General features: G+C 43.4%; 1 protein-coding gene across 2 annotated transcripts in view; it reads left to right on the top strand.

Moving 5' to 3' along the window:
• Positions 1-25,729, top strand: part of LOC137377753 (2-Hydroxyacid oxidase 2-like) — an 88,017-nt gene extending 62,288 nt beyond the window's left edge. For both annotated transcript variants that reach the window (XM_068047764.1, XM_068047763.1), the window contains 4 exons: positions 3,939-4,160; positions 5,799-5,957; positions 22,199-22,268; positions 22,377-25,729. In XM_068047764.1, coding sequence (XP_067903865.1) covers positions 3,939-4,160; positions 5,799-5,957; positions 22,199-22,268; positions 22,377-22,432 — 507 coding nt within the window. In that variant the 3' untranslated portion in view covers positions 22,433-25,729. The remainder of the gene's footprint in view (positions 1-3,938; positions 4,161-5,798; positions 5,958-22,198; positions 22,269-22,376) is intronic.
• The last annotated feature ends 664 nt before the right edge of the window (positions 25,730-26,393 follow it).

Raw genomic sequence — 26,393 nt, 5'->3', positions numbered from 1 at the left:
GCTGCTGCCTTCAGTGATCTATTGACAAGTACACCAAGGTCCCTCTGACCCTCTGTACTTCCTAGGGTCCTACCATCCATTGTATATTCCCTTGCCTTGTTAGTCCTCCCAAAATGCATCACCTCACACTTCTCAGCATTAAATTCCATTTGCCACTGCTCCTCCCATTTTACCAGCCCATCTATATCATCCTGTAATCTAAGGCATTCCTCTTCACTATTTACGACACCACCAATTTTCGTGTCATCTGCAAACTTACTGATCATACCTCCTATATTCATGTCTAAATCATTAATGCACACTACAAACAGCACCAATCCCTGTGGTACACCACTGGTCACAGGCTTCCACTGGCAAAAACAACCCTCGACCATCACCCTCTGCCTCCACTAAGCCAATTTTGGATCCAATTTGCCAAATTGCCCTGGATCACATGGGCTCTTACCTTCTTAACCAACCTCCCACGTGGGACCTTATGAAAAGCCTTACTGAAGTCCATGTAGACTACATCAACTGCTTTACCCTCATCTACACATCTAGTCGCCTCATCGAAAAATTCAGTCAAGTTTGTTAGACACAATCTCACCGACAAAGCCATGCTGACTATTCCCGATTAATCCCTGTCTCTCCAAGTGGAGATTAAACCTGTCCCTCAGAAATTTTTCCAATAGTTTCTCTACCACTGATGTTAGACTCACTGGGCTGTAATTACCTGGTTTATCCCTGCTACCCTTCTTGAAGAATGGTAACAGATTCGCTGTCCTCCAGTCCTCTGGACCTCTCCTGTGGCCAGAGAGGATTTGAAAATTTGTGTCAGAGCCCCTGCTATCTCCTCCCTTGCCTCACATAACAGCCTGGGATACATCTCATCTGGGCCTGGGGATTTATCCACTTTTAAGCCCATTAAAACAGCTAATCCTTCCTCCCTTTCAATGCTAATTTGTTCAGGTAATTACAGCCCAGTGAGTCTAACATCAGTGGTAGAGAAACTATTGGAAAAATTTCTGAGGGACAGGTTTAATCTCCACTTGGAGAGACAGGGATTAATCGGGAATAGTCAGCATGGCTTTGTCGGGGAGATTGTGTCTAACAAACTTGACTGAATTTTTCGATGAGGCAACTAGATGTGTAGATGAGGGTAAAGCAGTTGATGTAGTCTACATGGACTTCAGTAAGGCTTTACAATCCCCCTCCCTGATCTCTACACCTACATTGTACTTCTCCATCGTGAACACAGATGAAAAGTAATAATTTAAAACCTCACCTATGTCCTCCGGCTCCACTCACAGCTTGCCACTTTGGTCTCAAATGGGCCCTACTCTTTCCCTGGTTATCCTCTTACCCTTAATATACTTATAAAACACCTTGGGAATTTCCTTTATCTTGCCTGCCAATGCTTTTTTCATGTCCCCTCTTTGCTCTCCTAATTACTTTTTGAAGTACCCCCCCTACACTTTCTATACTCCTCTAGGGCCTCCAATGTTTTCAGCGCTCTGTATCTGCCATAAGCCTCCTTTGTTTTCCTTATCCAATTCTCTATATTCCTTGACATCCAGGGTTCCCTGGATTTGTTGGTCCTACCCTTTGCCTTGTTGGGAACACGTTAGCCCACTATTTCCTTTTTGAATGACTCCCACTGGTCTGATGTAGACGTTCCTACAAGGAGCTGCTTCTACTGAGACTTCCACTCCCACTGACACTTCTAACACTTGTCTGGCTTCATTCCCTAGGATTAGGTACAGTACTGCCCCTTTTCTTGTCTGACTTTCTACATGCTGGCTCAAAAAGCTCTCCTGTATGCATTTTAAGAATTCCGTCCCCTTTAAGCCTTTTGCACTAAGACTATCCCAGTTGATATTGGGGAAATTGAAATCCCCTACTATTATTACCCTATTGTTTTTACACCTCTCTGAGATTTGCCTGCATATCTGCTCCTCTATCTCTCCCTGACTGTTTGGAGGCCTGTAGTCCACTCCCGGCCAAGTGATTGCCCCTGTTCTGTTTTTAAGTTGTACCCATATGGCCTCATTTGAGGAACCTTCTAAGATATCATCCCTCCTTACTGCAGTAATTGACTCCTTGATCAACAGTGCAATGCCACCTCGTCTTTTACACCCTCCCCTATCACACCTAAAGATTCTATACCCTGGAATATTGAGCTGACGGTCCTGCCCTTCCTCAACCATGTTTTTGCTCTAAGGATTTGTGAGCACTGATGAAGGTCCTGGAATCTCGGAATGGAAGCAGGAAGCACAGCATTAGTTTTCACATGTATGCTGATGACATCCGGCTCTACCTCACTCCCACCTCTCTTGACTCCTCCACTGTCTCTAAATTATCAGACTGCTTGTCCGGCATCCGGAGCTAATTGGATAGCACTTTCAAAGAGCCAGCATAGGTACAATGGACTGAATGGGCTTCTTCTGTCCAAGCATTGGTCATCTGAGGGTAGAAATTTCACTTGCCATGTGGGAGACCTGCATTTGATTCCTGACCAATACAGAGTTAGGACCTTAATTTGGTGCTGGATAGCTCAGATGGTTAGAGTGTGGTGATATCAATGCTAACATCATGAGTCTAATCCCCATACAGACCACCTACCCTATGTGCTCCTCTTTTGGAGAGGGTACAGAAAAAATTTATAAGCATGGCTCATGGATACAGGATTACAGTTATGTGGATAGATGGGAGAAGCTGGGATTGTTCTTCTTAAAGCAGAGAAGGCTGAGAGGAGACTTAATGGAGGTGTTTAAAATCATGAAGGGTTTTGATAGAGTAAATAAAAAGAAACTGCTTCCAATGGCTTAAGAGTAAAAAGCCAAAGAGCACAGATTTAAGGTGATAGGCAAAGAATGCAGAGATGGCATTAGGAAAAACTTTTAAGCATTAAGAGATTAGGATTTGGAATGCACTGCCTCATACTGAGGTGGATTCAGATTCAATAGCAGCCCCCAAATGGAATTGGATAAATAATTAAAGGAGAAAAAAATTGCAGGGATAAGGGGAAAGAGCAGGGAATTGGGATTAACTGGATTCCTGTTTGAAAGAGCCAGATCAGACTAGATGTGCTGAATGGCCTCCTTTTGTGCTGCAGTAATCTATGATTCTATGATTCTCTACTGTATAATACTGTGGGGTAAAGTTCATTTCTGAATGCTTACTATGTTCATAATATATTCCTCCACACATTTTAGCAGTTATTAACCAACTGAAAATAAACAAATTAACACCTGACTAAAAGTAATGCACTGAAGAATTAGTATGAGTGCATTAAGAATGTGAGCTTTGACAATTAAGAAATATCTCCTCCTAAATGAGTATGTGTGAGAGAGAGCACTTCAGTGGTAGGTTACACAACTGTGCAACAATTTTTTTTTGGCTCCGTCAGAAACAAAAATGTTTGATTTAGTTCTATTCATTTTAGCCAATAATATCCAAATGAAAAATAACTGTCTTGTTAAAATGATACGCACCTATTTCAGTTTTTCAAGTGACACCAAAAAGTCCCTGCAGATTAGGTCTGGAGCCAGTGTCATGCCTCAGGACATTAAGGAATCTGGTTTCAATTTCTTCATGTATGATGTAGCATTTGAGAATAATAAAAATGTCTGGACAGTAGAGTCATGGATAACTGTTCGCTTGGAAACCGGGGAGATTGTAGTACGAGCAACAACTCAATAAGAAATGAGGGATAATGGATTGGATGGATACATTTTTTTGTTATTGCTATCAACAGTAAGTATAAATATGGGCAGACAATTACTATGATTTATATTTTCAAAATAACTACCTCCATCCTCCCACATTCACTTTAGATTTATGATCATTATATTTTTAATGTAGTGGCCTTTGCAACATCATTTTCACAGAATATGAGAGACATGCAGATAAATTCTCATGCGTAGGTAGCACATTCCTCACATAACTTTGTGCTGCAGAAAGACAAAGCTTGTCGTGGAAACTTTCATCTCTACAATGATGTCCTTGACCCATCGGTAAACTGGAAGGATATCCAATGGCTACGATCCCTGACTGATCTTCCAATCATTCTGAAGGGCATCCTGACAAAGGAGGATGCTGAACTTGCAGCAAGGCATGGTGTCCAAGGAATCATTGTGTCCAATCATGGAGGCAGACAGCTGGATGGAGTGCAGGCAACTGTAAGTTTATATACATGTTGCTGTAAGAACCCACTTACTTCCTCCTAAAATAGCACCTTCTGGAAAATGCAAAGGAGGCAATGATGGTCTCATGCATGGGTAGGAGTGGCTCTATTACTGAAATGTTAGAACATTGAAATTGTTAAAGTGGTTTAAGGCTTCAGCTGAAGTAGCAAAGAGGGGAGCATCAAAAAAAATGTATGAATTGCTCATTCCCCCTCCAAGTCACTTTTGTTTTGGCTCCATCAGAAACAAAAATATTTGATTTAGTTCTATTCATTTTAGCCAATAATATCCAAATGAAAAATAACTGTCTTGTTAAAGTGATACACACTTATTTCAGTTTTTCAAGTGACACACGGAAGTCGCTGCAGATTAGCTCTGGAGCCAGTGTCATACCTCAGGACATTAAGTCACATACCCATTCTGACTTGGAACTATATCGCTGTTCCTTCATCGTCGCTGGGTCAAAATCCTGGAACTCCCTCCCTAATAGGACTGTGGGTGTACTTACACTACATGGACTACAGTGGTTCAAGAAGGCAGCTCACCACCACCTTCTCAAGGGCAATTAGGAATAAGCAATAAATGTTGGCCTTGCCAACGATGCCCATATCCCATAAATGAATAAAAAACAAATTTGCTCATATTCTTTCTCAGGATACACCACCACAAATATTTGACTGTTATGCATTGTTATATTATCTGTAAAGAGCTAGGAACTAATTAGCTAGGAACTAATTGTTATGTGTAAGTGTTCCAGAGAGCCACATTCACGGCTGCATTGGAGAGTCATGTGACACATAACGCCACGCCAGTCTACAGCAGTCCCAACCAGCTAGCATGGAAGCTGAATGGAATAAACAAAGCACTCCAGCCTTTCCAAGTTTAAAGTATGATTATTTCGAACTTATGGGAACAGGAGACATAACACTGACCTTAAACTGAGTTAAAAGAATTGTTTAAAACAAAGGGCAAGCCAATTCTCTTTATTCCTTCAAGCGAAAGCTGGACATGTTTCTGGCTGGGGCAGATATAACCTAGTATTTAAAAGGTGCAATGTATCATCAATGAGGGCCATAGCATTTTCCTGGACTAGGTTCAATTACCCAAAGGAGTCAGAGAGGAATTTTCCAGATTTTTTTGACTCTAATTGGCCTGGGTTTGATTTTATTTTCACCTCTCCCAGAAGATCACATGGCAGTCAGGTGGGGTGGGTAGTGTATATCGTGGTGCACTAGGCATAGCAGTTCTGTGGGACAGACTGAACAGATCACTGGGTCTTTTCTTGTCTGTCATAGTCGTGTGTTTCCATGTATTGGCATTTTTGTTCTGGAATTAGCTGGACACTGTTGCTGCTGCCAGAAATTTCAGAGGTCAAACCGTGGGCAGGAAATTTTGTATTTCAAGCACTCATTGTGCTAAAAAAAAAGTTAACTTTGACTAATGATCTCTAGCCTCAACATTTTTTACTTGGCAATGAAAATTAATGCCAACTTAGTGAGATTGTCAATATGACACTTAAATGAAAAAAATCGAACGATACATGACATTCTTTGCTCCCTGTAATCAACAGGGGGCAGTGTGCTTGTAAAAGTGTTTAGTTGATACTTAAGTAGATATACTGTCCCATTCCAGATAGAAGTGCTGTCAGAGATTGTTGAAGCTGTGAGGGGCCGAGTTGAAGTCTATGTAGATGGAGGAATTCGAAGAGGAACTGATGTGCTGAAAGCATTAGCACTTGGAGCAAAGTGTGTTTTCATTGGTCGTCCAGTGATTTGGGGATTAGCCTATAAGGTAAATTCTCTTAATTCTTTTTCACTTCTATTGTTTTTCTCTTTTAATTTTCTTTATTGAGGGATGATGCCTTTACAAACTCTTTGTTGGGTGACTTATTTTTATTTGCTCACCTCTCCCTCCATTCTTTCCATGCTCAAGGTTGTTCCCTCTTTAGGGTTATACTTACTCTATTTTCCCCACCCCCAAATCCCATTCCTTCATTCCAAGTGAAGCACAGGCCCTTCCAAGTCTGGTGGCCAGTTGAGACCAGGAACTTACTTTGTAAAGAATTGTATGTATGTACCCATGTCCTGCAACCCAGTTGAGTATTTCTGCACTAAAACAATAAGGTAGTCTGACCCTGAAATAATGTCAATATGCTTCTATAATTTTATGCTGATAAAATTGCAAAATTAATCAAGTCATTTCATTAAAAAATCTATAAATGTAACAAAATGTTTGGTATCATTACCAATTTTTCACCTAGTGAATTAAGAAAGTTGAGATTTTTCCAAACTTAATTTCCTGTCAAACGAAATGTATGATGGATCCCTTTTTTTCAGGCTTTTATATGAAAGTCACTGAACCCATCCCACTGTATTTCCTTAAATTACTTGCAAATGGAGTCTAAAGATTAGTCTTGATCAGCAGCCAGACAGAGGTGGAGGCAGTGTGAAGCGAATTATCACAATCTAATCTGATCGTGGTTAGATATTCAGAATATTAAAGTACAATTTAGAAATTAATTAAAGATATTGCAAGGATTCCTGGTCAACATAACCTCAAACATTACTTGCTTGATCAACCAATGGAGGCTCCAATGGGAGGCTATTGGGCGTCCTTCCACTTGTGGTGTGGTGCAGTGTCCTCCCTTTGTGGCATCAGATTATTGTGCTGGCAAGTCATTGTATACAGGTTCACCAGGATGTTGCCAAGGCTCCAAGGGTTAAATTATGAGGCGATATTATAGAAACTAGGCTTGTATTTCCAGAAATATAGAAGGGTGACTTCATTGAGATATTTAGGAAAGGAATTGATAAGGTAGATAAAGAGAAACTTTTTTTTTCCCCAGTTGTGGGGGATCTGAAGACAGAGCCAGGCCATCCAGGAGAGAAGTTAGTTAACACTTCTTCATGCCAAAGACAGAGGTTGCTAGCTCAATTAATAATTTTAAATCTAAAATTGATAGATTTTACTAGCCAAGGGTATTAAGGGATTTGGACCCAAGGCGGGTAAATGGAGTTAGATTAAAGATAAGCCATAATCTCATGAATGGTGCAACAGGCTCAAGGGGACGAATGGTCTATGCCTGTTAGGACTTTGGAATTTCTCAGTCTGGAGTTGTTTGTCTTCTGTTCAAGTTCTTTTGTGAGTCGTAGGCAATGAACTGAGCACAATGAAGACCTCTACATTTCCTCAGTGATGAGGCCCATTAGCAAAGTGAAAATTCTTTGCAAGATTCATGAGTTTTGTCATCTCTGCAGCTCTGTTACTGGGTGCACAACAGTGATTTGAAGCTCGTACTTTTAAAAAAATTCTGTTTTTTTGTCATGGTTGGTTTTGTGAAGAGAATGATCAGCAATTTAAATCTGCATTTACTCGATGACTCAGAAATAAACTAGAATCAGTCAATTTATAGTCTGGATTGATATACTATAATACCATTCTGCATCACTATAAAGATCCCAAATTTCAGCTGAACATTAGGAAGCAGAATTAACTTATACATATTTAAATTTACAAATTATACATATTTAAATTTACTAATATGTACTCAATAACCAATCAACTGACAATTTAATACACTTCGGTGTCAACCTTCCACATCAGTAGGATATAACAATTGTAATAATGTATTTATACAAGAGACATGGGGTTGAACTTTACCAGCCTTCCAACGTCAGGAAAATTCTTCTGGGAGAGGCCCGCCACAGCTCCTAATGCTCGGACGGCCCTGTAACATTTTACCGCCGTGGTTCCCCCGGCACTCAGCGGCAGGGCCTTCATTTTAATATGCAAATCATATTACAATTAATGAATAATTATCTACCTGGTAGCAACAGCCGTCCCACGCCGATATTCCAGCCGGTGGCCGGCACTCCCGCTCAGAGTTCCGAGGTGTGACACTGGTGGGGAGAGGGGGAGTGAAAATTTCAGTGCGGGGGCGGGGGCTGGGGTGAGCGGGGAAATCTGCTCTGATTCGATGTGGGGATGGTGGGAAGGTGTTGAGGGTCAAAGGTGCTGAAGTTGGGAGTGAAAGTTTGTAATTTAAAAAATTGATTTTCCGGGGGGATGGGTTATTTTATTATTTATTGATCACTCAGTGGGGAGGGGGGTGGGGGGGCGTTGGAAAGGGGACTGAAAGTATCCCCGAAATTTTATTTGTCATTTCAGGGTGGCAGCAACTTTAAAAGTTTGATTCCACCTGAAGGGTTTGAAGCCCTTTAAAAATGTGCCTGCGCAATGGCGCTGGACACCGTTGCCGGGGATGGGGCATCTACATCATCATGAGCAGCTGCTCCGCCCCCTCCATTTAAATGAGCTCCCATGCAAAATATCGCGGGGCTCAGCGAAGGTGGATCCACCTGGGAAGACCACCGAGATCAGAGCATGTCGCCGTGATTTGCAGTGCACTCATAAAATTCAGCCCTTTAACCCATTGTAAAAAGCCTACAATGACAATGACACACTATGATGCTATACTGATTGATTCATTTTAGACATTTTAGAGTCTAATACTTAGCCTTGGTCCTGGATTATTGCTGCGGGGCAGGAAACAGAACTTGGGACCGTTTATGGATCCTGAACCCACCCCCGGGAAAAACAGTAATTGGCCTTGAATTTCACGGAGGCACACCCTTAATTGACATGAAGATGGGTTTGGCAGCCAGTTCGCAACTGCGGGGGTGGGACCGAAGTGCGGGCCCAATTTCAGCGCATCATGGCAGCCATTACTGTGGCTGCCGTTTGAAAGCTGTTACTGCAGACTGCAAGAGCACAGAAGATCTCAATTCCACAGTGTCTCTAGAGAGCTAGAGACCTGGAACCCAGGGCAAGACAGTCCCTTGATTCTCAGATGTAAACCTGCTGGAGGCCCTGAGGTAGAGGAGGGAGGTCCTTTTCCCAGTGAGTGGCAGGAGGAGGCCACAATCTGTTACAGACAAGAGAGAGATGATAGGGATGGCTTCCCCTTTTCATCTCTCAACTGATGGAAGACAACGTGTTTAAAAAAAAATTTTTAGCTCCTGAGTGATTTAATTGTCAGGAACAGACAAATGACAGTTTTTCTTGTAAGTTTTGAAAGAAAGATAAATGTTTATGGTTCAACACCTGAATATACTCAACTACACCCACTCTCACACTCATACAAATTCACACACACTCAAGAACAGATTACGATTATAAAAGTAGCATGCGCTTAGTTCTTATGATTTCAAGTGTTCTCTGTTACACTTGCTTTTCCCCGTGGCTGAAGATTGCAATGAGGCAGGCCTGTAATCCTTCTTATGTCCACTGAAGGAAAGCACTGAAGGGTTAGGAGGATGGATTTGCTGTTGATTTATGTTTGCAGTAGCAGATTTCTCTTGTTACACTCCAGTCAAAGTTCAATGGCTAAGCCCTGGTACTATTTCTCAGGTGGAGAGTTCAAGGCCAACTCGAGTCTCTGCCTACATGTGGCTTAAAGCTGGTGGTTTTAAGCCTTGTCTTTTCTCTTCACTGGTATAGATTTTTTGTCCCCCCTGCCTCAAATATACCTTAATAAAACCCCTTATCAGAAACCTAGTTACCGTCATGTGACCAGAGCATCTCGTTCCATTGTCCTGATAAATAGGTCCTGATGGGTAGCCATTGCCAGACAATGGAGTCTGGATATCACTCATCCACATACCATCTTGATAAAATAGAACTTTTCACACCCATTTTCTGGATTTCAAGTTTGGAGTCGAAGGCTGGAATTTTACAGCCCCCAAATGAGCGGGCTGGTGGCCGGGGATCATAAAATTCAATGGAAGGCAGGGCGGCTGTTTTCGACCTCCTCCCACCCTTGCTGCAATTTTATGTGGGTAGGTGGTGGCAAGAAACGGCCCGCCCACCCCAGGCCAATCAAGGCCCTTAAATAGTCAATTAACTGGCACTTAAGGGCCTCTTCCCGGCGCCACAGGTATTTTACCCTCAGCAGCCGGACAGCAAAAGCCTCAAGAACCTCACCTGGTAAAACCAGGCAGCCTTCTTGCGGGCTGGGGGGGTTCTGTCCTGATCGGGCATCCTGTGCCCCAAGCAGGGCCACCCTTGGAGCCCTAACTGCTCCCAGTGCACACCACCCCCCCACCCCCCCACCCCGCCCCAACCACTGATTGTCCCCGGTGGGGCCCTAAAAACCTACCTGTCTTCCAGGGCTTCCTTCATCTCGTTGTGATGGCTGGGTGTAGTCCCAGCTGTGGCCACCGCTCCTGGTGATGCTGCTGGGACTAAGAGGTGCCAGCCTGCTGATTGGCTTGTAGCTCCATTAGGCAGGACTTCCTGCCTCAAGGTGGTGGAAGTCCAGCCCAAGACCAATTAAGGGCCCTGGGAGTGAAGAATCCCAACCTAGTTCCCCAGGCCCGCCATAGGATGGCTTGCGACTTATTTTTCAGCTGGTGTGCGGCACCTCCCACCCAATGAAAAATTCTAGCCAAAGAGTCTGCAACAGTATTGTGCACCCAGTTTTTTTTCATTTAGTTGGAGAAATGCAGCCATTGCAACAGGAAGGGTCATTTGTGTTTTAATGACTTCTCAAGCATATGTCCATAAAGTCGTTTGCGTTTTAATGACTTTGTTAAGACTGTTCAGACATGAAAATTAGATTGGGGGTTCTTCCAGGTCCATGTGTATTGGCAGGAAAGAAAAGGTCATCTGACCTATCAACTCCATTCTGTTTTACAGGAAAGTGTCTGTTTTGGGTTTATACTTCATAAGTTTGTATTGTGTGAGCGTGACACCTCCCAGATAAAGCAGGCATGGATGGATATAGATGACACAGTCAGCAGAAGGACTGTGGTCCAGAGGAACTGGCTCCAGTGCAATGGCTTCAGTTCAATGACCTGATAAACTCTGGAAAAGTGAATGCAACCATCAAGCCTCAGGACTGGCCTCTGGGTATTCACCCTCCAACAGACACACCAGCTGAGGAGCCTCAGGGCACATGCTGCTCCTGAACATGGGAAGAGTGTGTGCCCAGGGCACTTACAGACCCCTCAGTATGGCTGAGAGCCACAGTGCTGCTGAGGACCTGCCAGCACTGAAATATGCAACTTATAATGAATTGGAGCAGCTAGCATTGTCAGTGGAGGACAGCAGTTCCTTATCAGGGACTCTTTTGTCCTTGCAGGAGAAACTGGCTCATAATGCCTGGTAATGGGCCCAGACGGTTGGAGGAGTTCCCTTCCTCCAAGTCAGCACACCCAAGGAGTAGGGAGCAAATGAAATATGCAGGATCGCAGACCATGAGGAAGTCAGCTATGGAGAGATGGTCACTCATGATGGAGATGGTGATTAGTGAGGGCAGTACACTCTTTAAGAGGGTGCATTGCATTCCACTGTGTCCTACAGCGTACTGAACACTGAGCTGCTTTGGGAAGCCTCAGCACTGCTTCTGCTCTCTGAGGCTATCTCTCATGAGCTCCTCTTGTGTCTCCCACAGGCGCTGCCATCAAGCCAAAGGGACCTTCTCCCTCACCATCAGCAGGCCAAAAGAAGCAATAGGGAGATGGTGGTAGAGTGGTAATGTCATTTAATGAGTAATTCAGAGGCCCAGGCTAATGTCATGGGGGCACAGATTTAAATCCCACCACGGCAGCTGGTGGAATTTAAATTCAATTAATTAATAAAAGTCTGGAATTGAAAGCTAGTCTCAGTAACGGTGCCATGAAAGCCATCTGGTTTACTAATGCCCTTTAGGGAAGGAAATCTGCTGTCCTTATCTGGTCTGGCCTACATGTGACTGCGAACTCACAGCAATATTGGTGACTCTTAACTGCCCTCTGAAATGGCCTAGCAAGCCCACTCAGGTGTCAAGGATAATTAGGGATGGGCAACAAATGCCTGCCTTGCCAGTGAAGCCCTGATCCCATCAAAGAATATCCCATGAAAGAATTTAAAAAAAGCAGAGCTCAGAAGAAGCACCATCACACTTTAGGAGCTAGATTTTTTGCAGGAGGCGGTACTCCCAGCACCGGGTTGAAAAGTCACAGGAAACTCGGCAAATTTCAGATCTCTGCAGCGATCCTCTGGTCTTTTAGGGTCAATGTTTAAGGAGGCTGGATCACCATCCCTTTAAACACTTAGGGACGGGGAATCCTATCCCAGGAGCTGCTGGCCTATCACAGGAACAGCAGCTCAGTAGTATCAGCAGCGCCACCGGAAGCAGTGGCCACTGTCAAGACTGCTGAGGCCTCAGACTCAGGACCAGCAGTGGAACTCCAGACCCGAGGTAGATGAGGGGGGGTTGCCAGGGCCAGTCCAGAAAGCCCCAGTGACAGTGGAGGTGTGGGGGGTGGGTGGGGGGGTGGTGGACATTCAGTCCAGGGAGAGGGGTGTCCTGGGGGGGGGGTACAGATGTTCCTCTGGGGGTCCTTCATGGACCAGAAATTACCTCATTTGCCAAGGCATCCACCCTGCGCAGTGGAGGCCCTCCCTCCCCAACCTGCTGCTGGTAAGATCCCAGCAGTGGCAGAAAGAAGCCCTTATTTGACCTCTGGGCGGGAAGGCTGTCGTCGACCTATCCCGCTCCTAAGGAAAATGGAATCGGGATTCCCGGCATCAGGTTCCGTGGTGTGCGATTCTGCCCCGATTTTCCGGCACCCCCCATCCCCCAGCCATGAAACCCGCCTTCAGGATGAACACAAAATCCAGCCCGAAAAGTGCACCATCCACCAGCGCTGATACAGTCATCTCAGTGGGTCCTCAAGTGGCTTAGGTGCGGTGGCACTGGGTAAGGAGCATGCACTAGTGTACAGGAGGTGAGGCAAAGACATCTGTGGGCCATTCTCCTCGGAGGAGGGAGGACAGACGCAGCCCTGCTCAGCTGGCCACAGATACGGGGCCTCAGGAGTCACTGGAAAGGAGGCTCTACCTAGACCAGCAGTGTGAGATGTGCTCCCTTATGTCAGAGTTCCCTGAGGCAGTGTTGGGTCATGGAAAGATGTGCCACCATAACTCAGGGCTTTGAGCGCATGAGTTCTCTATTGAATAGTGAGGAGGACCTTCAAATGATGCATCTCCTGGTCAGCAGGAGGTCAGAGAAGCACAGTCAGAGGCTGCAAGGGGAAGAAGGCACTACCCAAAACATTAGGTGTACTTTGAGAGTCCCAGGCATTGCAAATCTTCAGGCCAACAACCTCCATAGATGCCTGCTGGGGATGAGTTAACTGCTTAAGAGGTGGCTCCTGATGTCCATCCGATACCCAGCCATGAATGCAGAGGGGCGCTACAACCAAGCCATCTCCTAACACATACCTGCATTGAACAGACCATTGGAATCCTGAAGATGTGCTTCTGTTGCTTTGACCGCTCGGGTGGTGCCGGCCAGTATGAGCCAGCCAGGGTTTCTCATTAATTGGTTGCCTTCTGCATGCTGCACAACTATGCAAAGATGTTTGGAGCTGGATGAAAAGGAGGACCTGGTATGGATCTCTTCCTTGGAGGAGGATGGGGAGGAGGATAAGAGGAGGAAGAGAAGGACAAAGGGGTGCTCCAGAGAAGACCGGAGGAAGTCCACCGAGGCCATCCCTGGGCTCATGGCGATCGGCAGGCTGGCATGGCCGCAAAGGCCATGCTAATTCAGCGGTGTTTCACTTGAGTGGCTCCCAGCCCTTATGACAAATGAGTCTGTAATTCACCTTCAATCACAGAGAGCCGTTATCCAGTAAGGACACACATCTGAATCATCCCATTGCCGCCCACATTGATTGAAAATGGGGTCTCCACTGCCAACCATCTCCCCCAACACAGACCATTGCACCGCATGAAACCCAGCCCCCCCCCACCCCCACCCCACACGGCCCCACACCCCCATCCCAACGGCCCTTCACTCTACGGCCCTTTTGATATCAAGCAATGATAACATATAGGTTTGCTCATTTGCATAATCAGTAATACAATAAATGAAAAATCAGTGACCATACAAACACAAAAAAAACACCCAAGTGACCTATAATTTCATATAACATCATGGCACCTTATGTTCACGTCCACTCCTACAGGTTGCTGTCCCTGTGACTAAGGATGAGGTGGAGGTAGCCTACAGCCTTGTCTCTTTTTACGGCTGAGATGTCTGTGGTTTCTGTCCTTGTCCTGGAGGTGCCTGTGGGGGATCCTCTCTGGGCTGCTGCACCTGCGTCATTACACGGGCAGCTTCTCTCACAGAGCGTTAGTGCATGGATGGTTCCTCAGACAGAGGGGCCGAGGTGGCAAGGGATGATGCCGGTGCCTCCTGAGGGGTGGAACCCTCAGCAGCCTCTTCGACTGCCTCAGCGCTTTCATGGTGCCCTTGCATGCTGGATGAGGCCAGCAGCTGGGACACAGCTGGCATCAATTTCATGCATCTCTGTGCCATCAGCGACACTGAGCAGTCAATGTTACAGATAGTGTCACTCTTTCTGTGCGTGCTGTTGCTGCATCTACTCAGCATGGTGCTACATATGGTTCTCCAAGAGGTCGGCCACTCTCTCAATAGAGGAGCTCATGTGCTCAAAACCCTGAAACACAATGGAGTACATGTGCTTTTATATCCTTACTTTTATATCCATCAATAAAGGCCAACGTTCCATTTGCCTTCCTAAATACTTGCTGTACCAGCCTGCTAACTTTTTGTAATTCATGTACGAGGACACACAGATCCCTCTATACCGTAGCATTCTGCAGTCTCACTCCATGTAAGTAAGATTCTGTTTTTCCCACATTATACTCCATCTGCCAAATTTTTGCACACTCACTTAACCTATCTATATGCCTTTGTAAACTGTGTCCTCCTCACAACTTGCTTTCCTACCTATCTTTGTATCATCAGTAAATTTGGCTACAATACACTTTGTCCCTTCATCCAAGTCATTGATATGGATCATAAATAGTTGAGGCCTGAGCACTGATCCCTGTGACACCACACTAGTTACAGTTTGCCAACCTGAAAATGCCCAATTTATTGACTCTCTGTTTCCTGTTAGTTTCCTCTAATATATAATCCCCAACATTATGAGATCAATTCTTGTACAGTAACCTTTTACGTGGTACCTTATCAAATTCCTTTTGGAAATCCAAATATACTACATCCACTGGTTCCCCTTTATCCACCCTGCTTGTTACATCCTCAAAGAACTCTAATAAGTTTGTCAAACATGATTTCCCTTTCACAAAACGATGTTGAATCTGCTTGATTGTATTATAACCTTCTAAAGGTCCGACTACGAGTTCCATCACCCTTCCGCCAGCATTCCCACCTCCCCCCCCCCCACCCACTTCATAAATAGAGGAGTTACATTTGTTTTTTAAAAGGGACAGTCACAACATGGATATGAAATTGGCTGAGTGATAGGTAACAGAGAGTAGTAGTTTATGAATGTTTGTCAGACTGGAAGAAGATTGGTAGTGGAGTTCCCCAGGGGTCAGTGTTGGGACCCTTGCTCTTCCTGATATATATTAATGACCTGGACCTTGGTAGACAGGGCACAATTTAAAAATTTGCGGATGATACAAATCTTGGAAGCATTGTGAACTGTGAGGAAGATAGTGTGGAACTTCAAAAGGACAGATAAGTCGGTGGAATGGGCAGACAAGTGGCAGATGAAGTTCAATGCAGAGAAGTGTGAAATGACTCATTTTGGTAGGAAGAACATGGAGAGACAATATAAAATAAAAGGTACAACTCTAAAGAGGATGCAGGAGCAGCGGGACCTGGGTGTGTATGTGCATAAGTCATTGAAGGTAGCAGGGCAGGTTGAGAGTGTGGTTAATGAAGCATATAGGCTTTGTTAATAGGGGCATAGAATTCAAGAGCAAGGAGGTTATGTTAAATTTGTATAAAACTCTGGTTTGGCCTCAACTGGAGTATTGCATCCAGTTTTGGGCATCGCATTTAAGGAAAGATGTGAAGGTATTGGAGAAAGCGCAGAAAAGAATAAAGAGAATGGTCCCAGGGATGGGGACTTTCATTTATGAAGATAGATTGGAGAAGTTGGGACTGTTTTCCTTGGAGAAGAGAAAGCTGAGAGGAGATTTGATAGAGGAATTCAAACTCATGAGCAGTCTGGACAGAGTAGATCGGGAAAAACTGTACCTACTCATGAAAGGATCAAGAACGAGAGGGCACAGATTTAAGGTAATTGGCAAAAGAAGCAATGCAACATGAGGAAATACTTTTTCATGCAACACGTGGTTAGGATCTGAAATGCACTGGCAGAGAATGTGGTGGAGGCAGGTTCAATCAAGGCATTCAAAAGGGAAGTAGATAGTAATCTGAAAAGGAAGAATGTTCAGGGTTATGGCAGGGGAATGGCACTAAGTGAATTGCGCACTCGGAGGCTGGTACAGACACGGTGGGCCAAATGGCCTTCTTCAGTGCTGTAACAATTCTGTGATTCTGTTTTTCAATCCACTAGGACCTTTCCAGAATCTAGAGAATTTTGTAAGATTACAGCCACTATCTCTGCAGCCATTTTTTTTAAGACCCTAGGATGCAGGCCATCAGGCCTAGGGGAATTGTCAGCCTTCGGTCCCATTAGCTGGCCAAGTACTTTTTCTCTAGTGATAGTGATTGTTTTAAGTTCCTCCCTCCCTTTTACCCCTTGATTTTCTACTATTTTGGGATTTGTCTTGTGTCTTCCTCTGTGAAGCCAGATACAAAATACTTGTTCAAAGTCATTTCCTTGTTTTCCATTATTAACTCCGCAGTCTCATCCTCTAAGGGACCAACATTTACTTTAGCTATTCTCTTCCTTTTTATATACTTGTAGAAGTTCTTACTGTCTGTTTTTTATATTTCTTGCTAGTGTCATGGTCCTGTAGTTTTTTTTCGGAATATGCGGTTTGCATTTAAGGCTTGCAAGGGATCAGTATTGCTTTAAGAGCCAGCAAGCCTTCGGGGTTATAGGAAGTTGCCTTAGAGACAGCCATATGAGACTGTGAATCAAAGGGTGCATTCTCGATACCATGGAAACAGCCACTGGGAGTGAGCAAATGCGATACATTTGTTACAATTCAGTTTGAACTGGCAGTTAGTAAGACAGTTTGAACACACAGAGAGAAGACACAGAAACAGCTGTGGTGTCAGCACTGAAAAGAGCTCTCAACCATTTAAACTGAAGGAAATAGGATTGTTGTCTGTTTAATTATTAGCTCTCGAAATTCTAAAAAGTCAAGCCAAGACAGAGATCTCTGGTAATTTAAATTGAAGAAAGGGCAGTTAGACTGTGACAATCTTTTATCCCTCAAAAAAACTCTAAAGTCAGATTGATTCTGTTGAAAGTGTTTGCAAGTTGTTAATTGTTGAAATTCGCTGGACTTCGAATGACATTCTGCGAGGACTTCAAACAACATTCTGCGGGGGACTTCGAACAACATTCTGCGAGGACTTCGAACAACATTGGACTGCAAATTTGCAAGGACTCTAATTTATCTATTTTTAAATGTTCATAGTGTTTAAGAATTTAGTTCTTTTAATTAAAGAGTTAATTTGTTGATTTAAAGACACCTGGTTTGGTTAGCCTTATTCGGGGGTAAATAGACAGTACAATTTGGTGGGTCTTTCTTTAATTTGAAAACTTTTTAAATGATGTGTTAGCCGATCTGTGGAACGACAGGATTAATTAACATTGCATTGGTCCCACCACAATCAGAATCGTATATTTTGATTGGGGGCTTTAACAGGAGTGGTTGGTCATAACACTAGTTTATTCTCATACTCTAATTTCTCCTTCTTTTGTTTTATTCATCCTTTGCTGGTTCATTAATGTCCTTTAGGGAAGGAAATCTGCTGTCCTTACCTGGTCTGGCCTACATGTGACTCCAGATCCACAGCAATATGGTTGACTCTTATATAATATAATAAAAACAAGAAATGCTGGAACCACTCAGCAGGTCTGGCAGCATGTGTGGAAGGAGAAGCAGAGTTAACTTCTTCGGTTCCGAAGAAGGGTCACTGACCCGAAATGTTAACTCTGCTTCTCTTTCCACAGATGCTGCCAGGCCTGCTGAGTGGTTCCAGCATTTCTTGTTTTTATTTCAGATTTCCAGCATCCGCAGTATTTTGCTTTTATGGTTGACTCTTACATGCCCTCGAAATGGCCTAGCAAGCCATTCAGTTCAAGGGCAATTAGGGATGGGCAATAAATGCTGGCCTGGCCTGCGACACCCACATCCCATGAAAGAATTTTAAAAAAATCTGTCTCCAGCCTGATTCATTGGTTTTTTCAAATGCAAATTGTGCGTGGCCATCTTGGTTGTTATTTGTAAAAGTTTTAAAAGTTATTTGTAACAATATCCAATAAAAGTTTCAGGCAAAGTTCCATACAATGAAATTATTATTTCCATTTGGCATGTGGGGTTTCTGTCACACCTTGTACATGAAACACAAAAGGTTAGTATGCAAGTACAGCAAGTGACTAAGAAGGCAAATGCAATGTTGTCATTTATTGCAAAAGGAATGGAATATAAAAGTAAAGATGTTTTGCTACAGTTGTATCAGGCATTGGTGAGACCACATTCAGAGTATTGTGTATAGTTTTGGTCTCCTTACTTAAGAAAGGATATAATTGCATTGGAAACAGTTCAGAGAAGGTTCACTCAACTGATTCCTGGGACGAGAGGGTTATCTTATGAGGAAAGTTTAGACAGGTTGGGTCTGTAATCATTGGAGTTTAGAAGAATAAGAGACAATCATATTGAAACATATAAGATCCTGAGGGGACTTAACAGGATGGATGTTGAAAGGATGTTTCCCTTGTGGGAGAGACTAAAACTAGGGGGCACAGTTTAAAAATAAGGGGTCTCCCATTTAAAATAGAGATGAGGGGAATTTTTTTCTCTGAGGGTCGCGTATCTGTGGAACTCTATTCCCCGGAGAGCGGTGGATGCAGGGTCATTGAATGTTCTTAAGGCAAAGGTAAAGGTTCTTGACAAACAAGTCAAAGGGTATCAGGGGTAGGCAGGAAAGTGGATTTAGTCCACAGAAAGATCAGCCATGATCTTATAGAATGGCAGAGCAAGCTTGAGGGGCCAAATAGCCTACTCCGGCTCCTAGTTCATATGCTCGTATGTTCATATGTCCCTTCCTGTCACACTCTGGTTATCATTACCCGTATCGCTATCCTGCACGATTGCCTTGTCCTTTCCATTAATTTTCTAAATCTCCCCTTACTTCCACCCCCCCCCAACACTATTAAGTTTAAAGCCCTCTCTACAGCCTTAGTTATACAATTCGCCAGGACATTGGTGCCAGAGCGATTCAAGTGAAGCCTGTCACAACGGTACAGCTCACTCTTTGCCCAGTGCTCTATGAATCGAAACCCATTTCTCCCACACCAATCTTTTATCCACGCATTCAACTCTCTGATCTTATTTACCTTATGCCAATTTGCTCGAGGCTCAGGTAGTAATCCAGAGATTATTACCTCTGTGATTCTGGTTTTTAATTTAGCCCCTAGGCACTCATATTCCATGAGCAGAACCTCTTTCTCATTCCTACCTATTTGTTTGGTTTCTACGTGGATCTCGACAACTGGATCCTTCCCCTCCCACTCCAAGTTCCTCTCCAGCCCTGAGGAGATGTCCTTAACCCAGGCACCAGGCAGGCAACACAGCCTTCGGGACTCATGCTCTTGGCTTTAGAGAACAGTATCTATCCCCCTAACTATACTGTCCCCTACTACTACAATATTCCTTTTTACTCCCCCCATTCAAATGGCCCCTTGTACCACAGTGCTATGGTCAGTTTGTTCATCCTCCCTGCAGCCCCTGCTCTTGTTCACACAGGCTACAATAACCTCAAACCTGTTGGACAAGTGCAAGGGCCGAGGCTCCTTCAGTGCTACGTTCTGGATCCCCATACCTGCCTCACTCATAGTCACACCTCCTGTCCCTGGCCATGGACCAAATCAGAAGTACCTAGCCTAAGGAGTGTGACTGCCTCCTGGAACAAAGTGTCCGGGTAACATTCTCCCTCCCTTATGTATCACAGTGTCTGAAACACGGACTCCAGCCCATCAACTCTGAGCTGAGGTTCCTCAAACTGCAGACATTTACCGCAGCTGTGGTTGCAGTAGATCACACTATTGTCCACCAGCTCCCACATGCTACAGCTGCAACACATCACCTGCTCTGCCATCTTAATTGTATTTTGTTTAACTAATTAGGATTTCAAATTTAGAAATATGACTCAATGATAATTGCAGTTATGTTAAGTAGTTTAACTAGTTAAGCTATAAATTTAATAAAGTACTTATATGTCATTGGTACTAGTTCAAACTACTGCCCCAGTTCAGAAAAAAAGAGAACCTGGATTGAAAATCCAGTCCCATGAAGCAATGTCAGCTTGTCTCAGTTTCTTGCAGCTTTCAAGTAAACTTCACACCACTTAAATCAGCTGAATTGGCATATCTTTCCCCCGGTTGTGTATTAGAACCCTCTGAAACAGACTTCTGTCTCCGATTTGTAAACTAACTTTCAGGACTTCCTTACTCACATTCACCTGTTATCATTTATTTATGTCATAATGGTAACTCAGTCCAGCCCTGCTCATTTCTTATCATACTTATTGAAACATAAAGTTTCACTAAGGTTAACACAACTTTGAAGCGTGGTCATGTGTTGTGTTTAACTCTGGTTTTACGACCCTGAGCCTCTGGTTAAACATTCCATAGTTTCAAAAGTGTGATCTTTATCTGTGGAAAAGCATTCTGCAGCTTTTAGCAGGTTTTGTTTTACTTCAAAAATCACTTTTTGCCTTGCAAAGCATGCCGGTATAAAATTTGGTCAAGTTTTTAAATTTGTTCAAGTTATATCAAACTTGTATTCTTACACATCCCATGTACATTCGTAAGGCAAATTCAATAAATACAAGTTAGAAACAAGCTGTTCAACATTCCATGAGGCTATTTTCAGACTGTCAGATAACAACTACAGTGTGTATGTAGTACAAACATCAATGTGCATTACAGCACTTGGGCTGGATCATTTGTTAATGTGTCACCATTATTGTAAATTTCGACAGTAGTCAGGTTTAAATGTTAACTTGCAAGACAAACAAGGTATAATGAACCTGCTCTCTCTTCTGTTTTGGAGGAAGTATATTTATCCTGTTTTTATTCCAACTTTTCCAAAGATTTCTCCAAAAGTGCTTTTTCAAACAGCAGAGGTCATAGGGCCAATATCGTTCCCTTCCCCTGCAGAGGTCTTATTCAGGCACAGTGCAGTGTGCCTGACCTCAGCCTGTCTGTATTTCTCTGTGTTCATGTTATTTAACTAGGCCTGGCATTTCTCCACCACAATCACAGCCCTTATGCCCAGAAGCAACAATGGGCATTAGCTCAAGGACTAGCGCCCCTATCTTGGTTCCGCTTTGCCAGGAAAAGATGTAATTTGGCTCACTCCATATGGCCCAGGCCCTTCTCAGATCTTCTGATCTGAGCACACTGGACACAAGCGGTAATGTCCAGTATCATTGAGTATTTGATGATAGATTTTTGAATATGTGTGTCTATGATTAAAAAAGATTGTCGTGAGAGACAAAAATCCGAATAATTATCAAACAATTTCTGCTGTGGGCTGTGGTTGGCAGGATGGACAGGAATATTTTTGGTGAAGTCACAGGCACTGCTGAGAACACTGGAGGAGCTGCTGAGCCTGTCAGTGGCAGCAACTGGATGAATACCCTTGAGATAGAGACAATGAACCAGGATTTAACTGACTTTGTCCTTTCAATCGTGGATATTCATTCAACTTGATCACTTAATTAGCACGCCCTTCAAGCTGTTCCCAAAAATCAGCATTGTTTAAAACAAATTATTTTCGAAAAGCTGGAAAAATAAATTCATACATAATTTTGAAAAGTGTATGAACTCAACTTCGAGCCAATTTGAGAAAAACAATGAGGGAGGAGATGTCCCCCTGAGGCACAAGAGTCTTTTCCAAGTTCTTTGCTTGTCTTCATCTCAGTTCAGGCTGAAGACAGGACTGTTCAACAAATGAAAGCGTATTTTGAAAGCTAACCATTCCTTACATTTTCATAACAGGGTGAAGAAGGAGTTAAAAGCGTACTTCAGATTTTAAAAGCTGAGCTTCATACAGCAATGGCTCTATCTGGTATGAAATCTAATGCACTCATTTTGCAAGATGATCATAATCACTATTAGGAAATATACTGAGGTACAGACTGTTCTTAAGTCACTTACAAATTGTTTTCCATTGCAGGATACAAAACTGTCTCTGAAATTGACAGGACACTGGTGCAGTTTGCAAAGCTTTAGAAGTGGATTAGCATCAACGATTACAAGAAAAAATTGAAAAATGTGTGTTGCATGGTTTGAACAAAAGTGGTTGGCTGTGTTGATTGGGATATTTTATTGATGAACACGTTTTTGTACTTTAGAATCCCTCATTTATTCTTTGTTCTGTTAATTTCTCAGCTGATGTCAGCAAACATTACTATCTGTTCAAAGCAAATGGCATGATTTGATTTGGTTCGTATACAGCACCATCTTAATACTATCCTTAGAACAGGATCCTTTTGGCCTCTAATTGCAGAGGGGTGGGGGAGAAGGATGCACACGATGGGGTGGGCGGAAGGGGGAATTTAGAGTGGAATCTGGAACCACCAGGTTTTTGCCTGACTTATGATCTTTTGCCTGACCTCCCCACTATGCAGTCTGCTTTGGGTGAATGTTCAAGGGTCATTTCGGGCTGATTCCGAAATTCTTCCATTTGCATCCTCCTTTGGTTCAGGAAAAGCCACACCATTTATAGGTTTCATACTGAACCTTCCCAAAACCTGAGACAACTCAAGGAGCAAAACTTACTGCTTCCAGAGGGGAGGAATTGTCTTAGAATGCAGACCACATATTAAAAACTAATAGATTACCTCTTCAGCCCTTTAAAGACTTCTGCCTCTCCATTCTGAGCACAGGTGACACTCCAATCTTCCTGCTGCCACTTCTGTTGCCCCTCTTCAGGATCAGGCCGCATGATTATTAAAATGAGGCCCATCCTGTGGACTTGGGAAGATGGTTGTTCTTCTGGCAGCGGAGCAGGGCCCTCAAATTTCAGGCCCTTTATCTCTAGCAAAATATGGTCTATATACAGATGCACAAACACCATACTTACACCATGTCAAATCAACACATTCACAACTGAGTTTGTTCTGATTATCAGTTTTCTTCTGAATATTCCCACAGTTGTCAAACATACATATGTTCAATAATAAAAACAGAAAATGCTGGAAATACTCAGCAGGTCTGGCATCTGTGGAGTGAGAAAGAGTTAAGGTTTCAGGTTTGTGACCTATTGAAATGTCAGCAAACTGAAACGTTGGCCGGAATTTTACACCACCCCAATGAGCCGGATGGTGGCGGGGAGTGGGGGTGGGGGGGCGGGGGGGAGTGGCATTAAATGGAGCAGAAGGCTCCAGGAAGCCTTCCCAGCCCACTCCCACCTCCGCCCCACTTCCAAGACCCAAGATGACCCCCCTTCCCCCCAAACGACCACCCTTGCCTTGCCGGGCCTCGACCGATCTGCTCGGTGAGGCAAACTAAACTTACCTCGGTCCTGGCTCTGTGTCCTTGGCCGGGGTGCAGTCCCAGCAGTGGCCACCGCTCCCAGTGACGCTGCTGGGACTGAGAGCTGCTGGCCCCATGATTAGCCGTCAGCTCAATGAGGTGGGATTTCCTCCCTCAAGCAGGTGGAAGTCTCGCCTCTGAACAATTAAAGCCCGGGGACCTGTAAAATATGGGTTGGATCCCCGGGCTGGGCGGATGTGGGTTTGCCACCGACTTTTACGTCGTTGGCCAGCTCCTGTCTGCCAGTCGTAAAATCCAGCCTGTTAACTCTGTTTCTTTGTCTACAGGTGCTGCCAGACCTGCTGAGTATTTCCAGCGCTTTCTGTTTATATTTCAGACTTCCAGTGTCTGCAGTATTTTGTTTTTGTATACATGTGTCCAATACTGCTTCAGCCAGGAGTCAATTAAAGCTCACAATTTAATGACCTAACATTGAGTTTCAGAAGAAAGCAGTTTATCCTGAACCTCATTCCAACAAAATCTGGTGAAGATATTTCCCCAATTTTCCTAACCATCTCCACACCCAAGCTGCCAGCTGCCTGACCTTTAACAGGCTCAAGGTATCTATAGGCCCGACATTTTCCTAGCACACTCATCTTTTCTTAAAGGCCTACAATCTGAAAAGCGGAAAGAAGGCACAAAGAAACCAACAAACGACCACATATAATGCTTTTAATGTAGAAAAACATCCCAAGATACTTCAGAGAGGCATGAGGGGAAAATAGACACACAGGTAACAAAGATTTTGGGAGGGGTGACCAAACACTTGGTCAAAGAAATGGGTGTTTAAAGAGGGTCTTAAAGATGAAGAGGGAGGAGAAGCAGAAGGATTTATGGAGGAAATTCCAAAGCATGAGGCCTAGTTTGAAGTTTCAGCCTCTAATGATCTGCAAAAGGAGAGGGAGCTGCATAAGAGACCAAAGCCAGTGGAATAGAATGTTCAGGGTAGTTATAGCACTGGAGGAAGTTACAGAAATTGAGAGGGATGAGGCCTTGGAGAAGTTTAAACAAAGTGAAACCAAAAGATTCTGTAAGACAGACAAAATACCCAAGTAGAAAGTACTTTTTCCCCGATTGAAGGTCCATATCAGAGATGTCATCATTATTCCACAAGATGGTGCTGTATAACTTTCTATTACAGTTAAGCAATGCTCACTTTCTCCAGTTGCCATTTTAAGAAGCAGAGGTGCGGGGAAAGTCCAACCTCCTGTTTGCTCACAAAACATTCTACCAGTCGTCCATGTTCTACCTTTGCCGAAAACCTCTTTGATCCTTACAGCAGTTTAAGTTTTTACACTTAATTCATAGCCTTGCATAAACTGCACCATGTCATATAATCGAAGAAAGCGTGCATTCAATTTAATAAAATCTTAATCATGAACGGGAGAAAAATAGTCGAATCTCCTTTCACTTCATTTTTAAACTTCCATTATAACTTCTTTCTTTTTACGGCCCTCTCTGCAATGCAGTTTGCTTATGATGTCACAGTTATTGTGATGTGTCTTGTACTTCTGCTTGTTCCCTGGATTTTGCCAACAGAATAGAGTCCCTTCAACACTTGCCTCATTCCCTGTTGCACGATTTAAACTGTTTTATTGTTGCTGTGTTCAATAAGAACTGGGCATGATCGCTTGACATCCTGAAACAACGAGAAACAATGCATCATTTTAAAGTTCTTCAAAACAAAACCAAATTCTGCATTGGTTTTTCAGTAGCATGCTATTTTAATAAATATACAGACAATACAATCTGGTAACAGGAACACACTGTTCTCTTTTATAGATATTTCCATATTTAAACATTCTACTTGTTAAATATTAATGAAATTGTTAACTAAGAGGAAGTGTACATTCGGATGAAATGTCAAACTGAGACTCAATCTGGGTGGATGTAAAAGATCCCGTGGCACTATTCCAAGAATATTAGAGGAGTTCTCTTGGTGGCCAACATTTATGCCTCTTTCAACACTAATAAAAATGAATTGTCTGGTCATTTATCTCATTGTTTTTTGTCCGACCTTGTTGTGAGCAATAGCTGCTATATTTCCCTATATAACAAAAGTGACTACATGTTATTGGTACTATAGCACTTTGTGATGTCCTGACAGCATGAAAGATGCTATATAAATGTAAGGTTTTTTTTCAATATCCCCGCGTGCTCACAGAAGATATAAAAACATTTATTTTATTGCTGCTTATGAGAGCTTGCTGTGTGTAAATTGTCTGATGTGATTCCCACATTACAACAGTACTACATTTCAAAAGTACTTTGCTGATTGTAAAGTACTTTAGGACGCCCTGAGGTAGTGAAAAGCACTATATAGATGCAATTTTTGTCTTTCTTGCTTTGTACAAATGTGTAGGGTGAGGGTGGTATTTCTGCCAATGTGTTGTGTCTCAATGGCCCCACTGTTCGGAAAGTAATTTTGGTCCTTTTAAACTTGGGTTTCAGTCTTTTTCTTATTTCTATTTGCTTTGCCTTATTTGATTTGGTTGAACTGGGGGGGAGGGGGAAGAGTGAGTAAACATCCTGTCTCTCAAACACTATGGCCTGAAATTCCAGACCAGGTCAAAGGTCGGAAGAGGGTGGATCAGCTGCCTGCAGTCTGGCTGTGCACGAGTTTTGCCCCATATCTTTGCTGCCAGCTATTTCTGTT

Source organism: Heterodontus francisci, chromosome 15 (assembly GCF_036365525.1).
Source record: "Heterodontus francisci isolate sHetFra1 chromosome 15, sHetFra1.hap1, whole genome shotgun sequence".
In the NCBI taxonomy this organism is placed as follows: domain Eukaryota; kingdom Metazoa; phylum Chordata; class Chondrichthyes; order Heterodontiformes; family Heterodontidae; genus Heterodontus; species Heterodontus francisci.
This window is presented reverse-complemented; position numbering and strand designations above follow the sequence as displayed.